At 37.4% G+C, this 12,313-nt stretch overlaps 1 protein-coding gene across 3 annotated transcripts in view; it reads left to right on the forward strand.

Annotated features, from left to right (window-relative positions):
* BRAF (B-Raf proto-oncogene, serine/threonine kinase) overlaps nt 1-12,313 on the forward strand; it is an 85,147-nt gene that overhangs the window by 10,044 nt on the left and 62,790 nt on the right. For all 3 annotated transcript variants that reach the window (XM_062010915.1, XM_062010906.1, XM_062010925.1), the window contains exon 2: nt 5,633-5,734. In XM_062010915.1, the coding sequence (XP_061866899.1) occupies nt 5,633-5,734 (102 nt within the window). The remainder of the gene's footprint in view (nt 1-5,632; nt 5,735-12,313) is intronic.

Below are 12,313 nucleotides of genomic sequence, written 5' to 3' on the forward strand. Positions count from 1 at the left end.
TCAGATGTTTCCTACTTTTTCTGGAGTGGGGAGGGAGTTGTTGGGTGTTTGGAAGTTGATGGGTTTTTTGCTTAATCAGAACAGTGTCACAACAGATACAGTTGAAAACTTGTATTACAGGTTACAGAGGGTTTAGAATTGACCTTTCCTTCCTAAGAAATGTTAACTGTTAAATAGAAAATATTTTTCATCTTGAAACCTTTTCTGTATTTTAATAACTACTGTGCTCACAGCAGATGCCTACTGATCACATTACTCTATTAGCTGGCCTAGTTATCACCCTAGTCATCAGACAGGACGGTACAAAAAATGTCACGCCTCTTCTTGAGGATTTTCCTTATTGAACGTGCTGGTATACATCTTCACCAAGACCATTCTTCATCAGTCTAGAAAGACAGGTTCTTGGATTTTTTTTTTCTCCTGGCTACAGTAACATCTGTAGATATTGTTGTCCATAACTTATTTACTATTCTGGGACTGGAAATTTTACTGGACTTAGTCTGAACTGTCCAGCCAACAGCGAACATACAGTGTTAAAATATACATCACAGCCATTTTAAAGGACCTGTAACAGAAACAATTCACCAACACTAATAAAAAGTTGGAGAAGATAAACTAGGAAAAGTGGCCACAATGCTGACATTCACGTCACTTGCGTAAATTCTTCTGTGAAACCCATTGCAAACTGGTACGGTTTCAGTACAGTTTTTCAGCCATTGATCTTTTTCATACTCGTTTCATAAAAAGTTTAATTATGCTGTTGAAAATGTAAGTGTGAAAAGCCAGCAGAGAGTAGGAAAAATGCAAAAATTAACAGTGAGTGTGTGACATGAGAGAAGCTTCCCAAGAGACAGAGAAGAGGTAGAGCCTGAAGTACAGGAAGAAGGAAGGGACTAACCTTTCCACTGTATGTGCATGTTCCAGCCAATGACTGCAGAAAATGCAAAGCAAGCTCTGTAAGAAACAAGAAGAGAAATAGCACCTTTCAAGGTTGATGAGGGGGGAAAGTGTCTCAAGAAAAGATATCAAATATGAGGAGGAGTGATTTTCAGCAAAGAAACTGAAAAATGGAAACTTGGCATCTCAACATGTGAACGCTGAGGTGGAGTACTGAGTTATTAACTGCATTTGTAGGTCCTCTTGCCTCTCTTTCACTCTTAACATTTCACTTTTCAAGTTCATTAAGACATTAGTTTGGCTAGGAACAATCCCGTACATGACAGCTTTTTAAAGCATTGTCTGACAAAGTGGATCCTAGCTCAGTGGACCAAACAATTGAATTGATTATGTAAGAAAGAAGGCCGAGGGGACTGATTAGAATAATATTGGATAGAAATTGATGGGTTTGTCCGCCTTGTAAAACAGTTTTCAAACCAAATGCTTAGTACTTTTTTTTTTTTTCTTGTTTAAATTACCTAGTTGGTTCTATCAAAGTATTCTCCATGTTCACCAAGTGTGATAATACAAATGCAGTATGTACTGTGCCTGGACAAATAATGGTGCTTTTTTTCCTTGACAGAACAGCTTGGAACTCTCAGATGCAAATGTCAATTGTGCAGTGTAGAGTTGGGATATGCTGCAAGATTTGAGTACTGATGCCAGGTGCAAAAAGTATAAAAGATAGTTTGATTAGTGCTGTCTCAAACACTATTTTAGCAAACAGCAAAGGATGAGAAAATATCTTTGTGATCTTGCATTTGCAGAGCCATAGTCTTCCCTGAGTAGAATGGATATAGGCTTCTACTGTATCTGACTTGCCTGTGGCTTGAAATAGGTCATTGTCATTATTACATTGCAAGGGAGTGCTTATTTGCAAAATTAATGCACAATTATCCACAATAGGCAGATATGAGTTGATATATTCCAGCATGTCTGGAATATTTCCAGTCTTCTGGCTGCCTATGTCCACGTTAGCCTGCGTCAGCTTTGTGTCAGCAGCACTGAAAGGAGAATCAAATCTAATCTCCTGTGAGACAGAATAACCCTAACCTAATGCTACCAAATAGGATGGAAAAAAATTGTTTGAGGCTTTTTTTGGAAAAGGGGTAAGGCTATCTAAACTGTAAAGGATTCATTGCTTTTTTTGTGGAACTAGAGTGAAAGAATGTGTCTCAAGTAACCGTGCTGCTTCCTGTGGGAAGGCACTGGACTTGCATGTGGACAGTACGAGGTGCATTACAAATTTACTTCAGAATACGTTAAGATTTCTAGCAACCGTCTCTCAGGCTGGTATTGGCTTTTACATTTCTGCAAGATACTTGGCAATTCTGGTTTTATGGTTTCCCACAAGTGTGGAGTTTAAGTGTAGTGGAGTCCTCATAAGAGTAACAAAAAATAGGTCTGTTCTTTCTTAATGACCAGCAGGCTTCTACAGTTTTCTTTTAGTTCTAGAGAAAGTGTGAATAAAGTGTGTGGATAAAGGAATTACTGTGAGAGGAATGGTGTTAATGTGTACGCATCTAACTTGAAAAACCTAGCTTTATTCTGTTGTCTAGGAACAAGCTTTTTGTGCCAGAACTGATTGCTAAAATGATTCTGTATTTCACATTTTTGCTGTCTCTGTTGTTAGGCAGTTCTGTGCTGCTGTCCTGGAATGTCTGTGCTTATGGGGAATGAAAAACTAAAATCCTGAGCAATTTTTCTTCACTTAGGTTTTATTTGATCAGTTGAAAGAAACGCATATGCCTGTGAGTGCTACTGAACTCAGGAGATTTAAGTCATAAGAACTTAGTGTTTCAGTTTTGTTTCCATAGATATGATGGGGATATATTCTCTATAAGGCTGGGCAGGTGCATGTGATGCAAACTTTACTGAGTTCCCTGAACAAGCAAGTCTGCAAGTACAAAAGAGGCTGAAGTTACTGGCTGTATAAGTGTGCCAGATAACAGTGTTTTTTATGAGGTGGAAGCTGTGGATAGCATGGTGTGCAAGGCAGACGTTTTGAAGTCACATGAGGTCACTCACACAGAGCACCAGTTCCACATTTCAAATAGGAAAAGGCTTCAGCTCTTTCAATTGACTTGAAGTAGTCATAGATCCCACATAGTAGGATACAATATGTTAACTTGCACAGGGGTTGATTCTTAAGTAGCTAGCTAGGTAAAGGTTGCTCTGGACCACAAAAAAAAGAAAATCTGTGTGTAAGCATATTCACTGATACGAAAACCAGAAGGTAAATTTTCTATAAGTAAAATTAAGTAGACGTTGCCACTTAAAGGGAAATTCTGAAGCTTGGAGATTTGCCATGACATATGTGTTCTTGTGCGCACTTGATTAGGCATAGAATATGCTAGATTTGTGAAAGTTTTTTCAGCTTGTCAGAAGAATTTTGATGAATATGGCACACAAAATAGGTTTTCCATTTCTATGAGCAACAAGTAATGATTTGTTGCTATGGTATTGACTTTGATAAATTTCCTTCTGCCTTCAGCATACTTTTAACTGAGTGAATAGCCTTTCTAAGGTGGTAGAAATCCATATTAAGTTTACTTGTAAGGTCCACCTGTGGAAAGGCTCTTGGTTTAGTGCACAGATGTATAGCAAGTAATTCAGAACACAGTTTTCAGGTCCTCTGAGCAGTGTTATCTTCCATTACACATTAATTTCAGCTTCTTTTTACCATAGCCTGGCAACTGGCAGCAAGCTTAATTTTTTTTTCTTCATTAGTCACTCGGGTTTTACTCTTGTCATGATATTAACTTAGCAGGAAGATTTCTGCCCTTGTTACAGCCTGTTTGGTTCTCTTGCCAACATCTTTTAAATAACACACTTCCGTTGAGCGTATTGCTGTTGCTTAGTTATATTTGTTATTCTGTCTCTTTACTGTAAGAGAAGAGTGAAGCAAGGTTGTGGTTATGGACACAAAATTGAAAATAACATATGAGGAAGGAAGTTATTCGTTGTCAATCTTCAAAAAAAGTATTTGGAAACTCATCTGACAGGTTCATTCTGCTTGACATTGGTGGGGCCACACCTGGAGTGTTGTGGCCAGTTCTGGACTCCCTAGTACAAGGAAGAAATGACTATACTGGAGAGAATCCAGTGAAGGGCCACAAAGGTGATTAAGAGTTAGTGAAAGGAAGATAGAGATAGACTGGTTTTATTGGTGACCAATGAGAGGACAAGAGTCAATGGGCACAAACTAAAATACAAGAGTTTCCCTCAGAACATCAGGAAACACTTTTTTTAACGTGAGGGTAACTGAGCATCGATGGAGATTACCAGGGGAGGCTGTGCAGTCCCCATCCTTGGAGGTATTCAAAAGCCATCTGGATATAGTCTTCACCTCATTATTTGAGGTGCTTGTTCCTGAGCAAACTATTTTTGCTTGACTGTAGCTTCTTGATGAAATCTTTGTTCTGCTATCTGTTCTGAAAATTGGGCTAGAAGTTAAATCAATTAACAATTTACTTTGGGAAATTGCTGGCAAATTAGAATTAGAAGGGTTAAATAAAGTGGTACATGAAATGTGAGTTTTGTATTTTAGAGTCTGTTTCTTTGTGAACATCTCAAGTTACATTGTAAAACTTGTTTTGATCCAACTTTGATTTAATGCTGATTTTTGATGCCTGCTTTAGAATATTGAGTTATTTGCATCTTCTTTTTAAAGAGGTAGGTTGTCACAATTTGTAAATCCAGACATGTTTTTGAGACTGTATGTATTATAATCTGTGAAGTAGAGAAGAGCTCAACTGGAAAAGATAACAGGAATCTTTAAAATCCATTTGGAAGAAGCACTGTTTATATTATTTTCATTCCTTCCATGCTGGGTGTAATAACTCTGATGTGATAGTTTTGCCTGATAAATAGCCTGAATAACAGTACCTATGAAGAAGAGATTCTTCTCTTTTCCTCTCTCATCTCCTGCTATTAATTTCTGACTTCATTTGAACTGGAGTGACTTCTTAAATTAGTGTAGCATTATTGCTTTAAATGTTTGGGTTTGTGTTTCACTGCCTTTTTAGGTATAAATTAGGATTCATAATGCTGTTCAACTATAATAGTCTCAGAGTCTTAAAATTAACTCCTTCAAGGTGTTGTGAAGAATGAGTAGCAACCTGAATTACAACTCTGCACTAGATGTTAATGTCTTTTTTCAGATAGTGTCCAAGATCTGTAAGAAAATTTACACGGTAGACCCAGTAGAGAAGGTGCTCTATAAGATCAAGATATCCTATTCCCATGCAAATAGAACACTGGACCTAGGTTTTGTGAATGTGACTTGCATTGATTATTTAAGATTTGATACAACACCTTCACTAAATTTTGTGGTGCTGTAGAAACTGGGTTGCAAAGTCTTTCAAGGAAAATAATATGGTTATGTTAAAGGTGAAAAGTAAACTATCCTTAAAAGTGATTTATTCAGTGGTTCCTGAATTTGAAAACCACGTTTAATTTTTCTCTGTTCATCTCAGAAGCAAGGTGTATTTACTGACATTGGATGAACAGGATAGCTTTCGACACTCTTTTACTGATAATTAAAATGTGTTTATTATGGAATTGTGTTTATTATGGAATTGTGATATTAAATGTAAAGAAAGTAGATTTTTTTTGTTCTCTAAACAAAAAAAAACCTGTTCTCAGATTCTCTAAGCTCATTTTGATTATAAACATTTCTAATTTTCTGTTTTAGGTGTGGAATATCAAACAGATGATTAAATTAACACAAGAACATATAGAGGCACTGCTAGACAAATTTGGAGGAGAGCATAACCCACCATCGATATATTTAGAGGTAAGTTTATATTCAAATGAATGTGATTAGATTAGTGGTGCGTTATTTTAATCTTACGCGAAGCATTTCACGTTAAAACTGAGAATACCAGTAGTAAAAGAGAATATTCTCCTTGTATGTTAGAAACTTACCTCTTTCTTTGGAGAAAGAAAGGAACTCTAGGGAGATTCCTGATATGCGTCAGTAGGGGAAGATCATTGACATGATCTAATAGTTATGTTGGTGCAGTTAAAATGTAAAGCATTCTCTTTAGCTGTGGAGGGGGAAGATTGTGTCTGTACAATAAAAAAAGACATGCTCTGTTGTTAAAAGCAAATAAATACACACACACACACATGAAAACATCTTATAAGACCAACATTGCCTTTAAAGCAGCTGCTTTCACTGTTTTCCTCTTTGAAAAATTATCACACAGAATCCCAAAAAAATTATAATTAGAAGGAAACTTCTTAAAGAAATACATGAAATTGTATCATGGAGTAATATTTTTAAGCTGTATTTAATTTGTAAACTAGCTACAAATTAGATTTCTATACTCTTTCATCACTCCAGATTCATAAAGGTACGTTGAGATAAGACCATTAAGAGCATAAAAAAGGACTGCATGCCTAAGTTACATTTAGTAGGAATTGAATATCACTTGCTCCAAACCCTGCTCTTTTCATGATTCTCACAAGTATTGAAATAACAGGAGGTCAACCAGATTTCTTTTGTAGTCTTTTTGATTGTAATTGCTGCCTAAAGGCACTGCGTAATTAAAAATAAAGATCTCATTATTTGAGGTACTTCTAGTCTTTATCTTAATATGTCAGAGCAGAGCATTAGTTTGGTTATACAAATGTTGACATAACATCCTTAACAGTTAAAGTCAAATGAGGCCCTATATAGTTGCTTTATTTATTGCTAATGTGAAATCAGAGTATTGAATGAGTGCTGATGGTTATTTTAACCACTCAATCATATATAAACATCTCTCTGTTTTCACATGAACTGGTTCATTCCATGTGTCTTACTTCAGTATTGCCACATGTATATTGGATTCATTAGATTATGTAGAAAATTGCAATAATAATGAACTTAATCTGCACTAAGTCTGGATTTCAGGTATTAAAATTGTTAGTTCATTGCAGACATTTGTCACCTGCTTGTGTCCAAATTAAAACTGAGATCCCTGCACTAGAAGTTTTTTGATTATTCTATAATTCATTGATAGGGAGGAGGGCATTTGCAGTTGTAAATGTGTACTAAGAAATTATTGTGATGGTGTAAAGAGTATGTAAGTCTGGAGTAATTGGTGATTTCAAACCATGAAGCTTACAGTAGTTTTGCAAGTCCAATGATTCCATGTGCTGCTGAGATGAAACTGCAAGTCTGGCTCATCAATATGGTAGGGAAGCCCTGTAAGATGGTGCAGGGTGTTACTCTTCTGCAGAGAGTTGTGCTGGTGCGTGAAACGGATATTGTGACAAGTACTGTTGGTTACTGGCTGGGAAGCTGTAAGCCTGAAGACAAGTTGGAAGTGACTAGGATTCTTTTTCAGTTGAATTATCCCTTAAGACAGTGAATCCTGTGGAAAGGGCCCACTGTCACTGAAATGAAAAGCATTGTTGTCCTCAGCTATTTGCGATGTGGTTCCTCTGCTTCCTTTGTTGAGGTACTTGCAGTACCAATAGTGATTAAGCCATTTCCAGTCGCTAACTTGGGAGGAAAATATGCTGGTTTTGTTGCATTAGGTTGACATACAGTTAGTAGGTTGAACTTGTTCGTGGTGAAGTCCAGTGGCCCCCAAAGTTGTGGTTAAGGTTAAGGAAGCAGAAGAGCTCGAAGCTGTGAGCTACCACAAACCTTGAAAACAGGGTGAGAGAGGAGAACTTTCTGTTTGAATGGTCATTATCTTACATGAGATCAACCTCAGATGGATTGATTGAGATGAATAAGATTAAATGTTGCAAACTTGTCATTTGTTTAGCTTGTAGATTTCCTGTGGTAGAACAAAAGTGTGAAAGAAAGTAAAAGAGAAACTATGTTACAAAGTACATGTGACACTCAGAAACAATATTACTGTATGCCCTTGACTATTTATTTCAACTCTGCAGCAGTTGTCTAGTGCATCCTTTCACTGTCTTTCTTTCCCACCTTTTTGGCTGCTTTTGGCTTGGTCAAGAACAAAGGTTGCTTTTTATTGTCAGAGTTAACTTGGCAGCATTTCACCTGTATCTAATCTGTCACTGCTAGAGCTTATGTTTTGACTTTCTGTATTCCTCAGCCTGTCGGAAAAAGGCCGGATTAACCCTGGTTGCAACATGAAAGGACAAAGCTGTATGTAGAAAGCTCTGAAAGTAGTATGATAAAGTATGGAAGAACACATTTGCTTTTAGGAAACACAGAACTAAGAAAATACAGTAGTCTTGATATGAATAAAAAGGACAAAACAGTATGTAGAGTACATGTGGGTAGCTTTAGTGGTTCAACAGATAACTTGTCTGTCTGAGGTATGTTACAAATATCAAACCCCTCCAGTGTAGAGTTGCTTGTTGCACAAGTTCCATACTTGGACATTATCACTGGTTTCTATGCATGATCCCTCTTCTTCCCTAAGCTTTCATATATAGGCTGCATTTAGGTTTTGGTGCTATGGTTTCTGTACCATCTCCAAAGTGCTTGAACAGGAAGGTAATGTAACTTAAACTCTTTCCACTCTCTTCTGATTTTTCTGTTTTCATTGTTTTGCTGAATTCTTATTTCTGTCTGTAAAGTGAAATATTGCCCTGCTTTTACCCAGAATCTGTAGGGGTAATTTTGCTATGCTGTTACTTGTACTGCATTAGATTAGATTCCATTAAACTGCTGCAAAGCCTGCAATAAGGTCTCATTGGAGCTTTCTCCTCTCCAGACTGGAAAACCCCAACTCTCTCAGCCTGTCTTCATACGAGAGGTACTCCAGCCCTCTGATTATTTTTGAGGCCCTCCTTTGGCCCTGGTTGAACAGGTCCGTGTCTTACCTGTGTTGAGGGCCCCAGAACTGGATGCAGCACTGCAGGTGAGGTCTCACCAGCATAGAGCAGAGGTGCAGAATCAACCTCGACCCGCTAGTCACATAGCTTTTAATGCAACGCAGAGTATGTTAGGCCTTCTGGGCTGTGAACACACATTCCAGGGTTACATACAGCTTTTCATCCAGCAATACCCCCAAGTTCTCCTCCACAGGGCTGGACTCAATCCCTTCATGCCCCAACCTGTATTGATAATGACTTTTAAGTCCTTCTACTGCTCTGATCTTTTTGCGTCTTCTGTAAAATGTGAGTGACTCTTAAAGACTTTTGTAGATTATGCCTGTCGATCATCTCCTGAGTGCTATCATCAGGCATATTCTCTGCTTCTCTTAGCAAAAGTTTGAATTAGCCAAAGCTAATTCCTAGATATGTGCCTGCAAATGAACACTTACACTTTTACCTTTATTGCCTTTGAATGTTGTAAACATCTAGTTTTATTGTAATGCTTTCTGCAAAACTGTGCCTTTTTTGCATACCTATGAAAGCTTGACAGCCATCCATCCGTCTTCTGGTGTGTGAAGTTTCAGTATAATAGGATTTGTTCAGTTCTTTTGTGCTTCTGTCTGGCTTTTTCTCTTCCGTTTCTTACGCATCTTACCAATTGCTCATGTTAACAGAATTTGCAGCACTCTGTACGCTGGCTTGTGGCCTGTGTTGGAGCTGCCTCTGTAGATCTGTCAAGTAAAGTTGTGGTGGAACCTGGCAACAAAATTGTCTTTCAGTTAAAAGTGGAAAGGAAGGGGGTGAGGAGGGCAGAAGCCTGCATGGGAAAACTAAAGAGTGGAATAAGAAAATTAATGCTGAAAATTGAGCATTCAAAGGATATAGTAAAATTATTTGTGCATTGGATATAAAATGTAGATCTCATTTGAAAACAAAAAGGAATTTATGCCTTAGTTACAGTGGCTCAAGAAAATAGAAACATTTGTTTCTGAGCTCATTTGAGAGTGAAAAGACAAAAATTTTTTCTGCAGATTTTTTTCTTTAATGTTCTGGGGAGGATGTCAATGCATTTCACATGAAAAGAACTTCAAAACTGACAGCTGTTGTTGCAGCCATCATTTCGGGTTTCATCAATTGACTATGAAAAAGGAATGGAATATATTGAAATATTGAAAGTGATTGACATGTTATGTTGAGTTCAGCATATAGTTTTTCCTGCAAGAAGAGGTACTTGGATTTAGGGATATTTCTCTGCCTTGATCCGTCAGTCTTCTGTGATGGCACTAAGAACGTGCCTATAGAGCACAGGTTTGCAAGCTTGAGTGGGCTACTTTGTGTGCAACTGCCTAGGAGTGGAAAATGTGGCTTGAGGAAAGAGACCAGTGCTGCAGAGACATGTCTGAGTGTGTGTATAAGGCACAGAGGCAGGAAATAAAATGAACAGAAGAAAGAGAATAACATTTGTCATTAACCACACAATTTTCTTCTAGTTGATATAATTAGTAATAGCTTCAGGACTCTTATCGATGCTCTCCAATGTGATTACAAGAAAAACTTTTCGGTTTGTGCTGACTGGAAGAAATAATAAATGTAGTAAGCAATAACGGTATAAGAATCTAAAAATGGCTTGTAGCTAAAATTCTTTCTTGGATAATCCTAGTTCTTGACTTCTTCTATCCCCTGTGGGTGAGCTTCTATCTCAGATATAAAAGACTCCTAGAAATCACTGTCAAATATTTGAAATAGCTACTTGACTCAGTACATGTAGTTGCATCACTAATAGCATTTTTCTTCTGGAAAAGAGGCTGCAGGAGCTCCTTGGTAGGTTTTACCACACTTTTTGGAAGCATTCTGTATCACCACAACTGAAAACATCAATGATTTTTGTCTTCCCACATAATTTCTTAGTGTGTTATATCTGTCCTTGAAATGTAGTTTCCCAAAATACAGATTGTGATTCACTGTGGAAAAAACCCTTTTCTTAAGCTTTTGGCTAAGCATTGTAAATATTGGAAATCTTTACTGCAATATTATAATACTGGGAAAACCTGGGATTCAGTTTAACAAACAATGGTTGAAATATGTATTTGTGCATTCTTCTATAATGGCCAGCAAAATGAATGAATTATTTTTTTTCTCTACCCGCAAGATATTGATGAAAAGGATTACCAGAGTTAGGGAAGGGAGAGTAAAGATCTGTTTCAGTTTAGCATTGGCAACAAATGCTGTTTATAATTTGAAATGGATTGTACACATCCAGACAGGCCAAAAGCCGTCACCTCAAACTTGGAAAGGAGAGATGGTGCTTAGATGACTTAATAAGATTTGTTAGCCTTTGTAGACTCTTAATGATTGTTCAGGGAGGCCTTACCTGTTTAAACTCCCAAAATGCATTGTGTGTCCTTGCCTCCTAGTTATATATGCAGTATTATCTACAAGCACTTCATCTGTGAGAACTTAATTGAACACTATTGGCCCATTTGGATGTAAATAAGCTCAGTATACAAATGCATAGATAGAATGATAGTCATATCAAAAGGAATTTTAAAACCCAGCTTTCTAGTATGGTCTTGGAGGAATCATCCTCTTCTTACTCCTACCCTTTGAAGCAATTTAAAATGAGAATCATGGGGGTAGAGGTGTATTTGTTCCCACTTCCTTTGGGTTTGTTTTGTTTGGTTGGACATTTTTCCCTTTAACTTTCTCTTTTTCTGGGCTATTAAACATGGGGGTTTTTTTCAGAGGCCTTGCTGTCACCATTTTTGAGAGTTTGGCTGTTAAATTTCAGGAGAGTATTTCATCCCTTGTTCCCATATGGAATCCACAGACAGGAGGTCAAATAAATTAATTAAAGAAGATTAGCTCTTTGCTGATCTACAGTGTGCTTATTGCTGCAGCAGGCAGATACAGTCTGAAACAGATTTTAGTGCTGAATCTCAGGTTGTTTCAGACTGTCAGATTCCAGGAAAATGTTAACTCTGGGTAAAAGCACAGTGAAACATGGCAGTTCTCTAGGGAAATTCAGATTAAATTTTACCAGGCTCCTAACAGATGCTGATCAAATGTGTTGGACCAAACCTGGAGTGTCTAAAGTTAGACTAAGTACAGATTTAGGAGCCTTACTAAATGAACAAATCCTGACGTATGTTACTGTCTATCTTCAGCTCCAATTTCACTTAGTGGGATTTGCATTTGATCAACAGCCTAAAAGGTCAGACATCTTTTAAATAGAAACACAATCTCAGTTTCAACACCAGGAAACGGTAGTTTAGGCTTTTAAGAGTCTTGCAATGTGTGGATATTAGCTAAAATTGATTGAGGGAGCGTGGTAAAACCAATTGGTCTGCTTGAGCTTAGACCGGGTTTCTAGCCAGATGTGGTGGGCAGCAGGGAGAGGGGAAACCATATTTTGCTACTTGGTTTTGCCCCAGATTAATTTAAAAAAAAAAAAAAAAAAACCTTTCACTTTTTGCTTTCTTATGTGTTATTACTACAGTGTATAACCTGGTCGTGGCTGAAGAAAGCAGCTTTCAAATACAATATAAATGATACATAACAAAAAAGGCATATTTTTAGAGAAACC

This window comes from Colius striatus, chromosome 1 (genome assembly GCF_028858725.1).
Source record: "Colius striatus isolate bColStr4 chromosome 1, bColStr4.1.hap1, whole genome shotgun sequence".
NCBI lineage: Eukaryota > Metazoa > Chordata > Aves > Coliiformes > Coliidae > Colius > Colius striatus.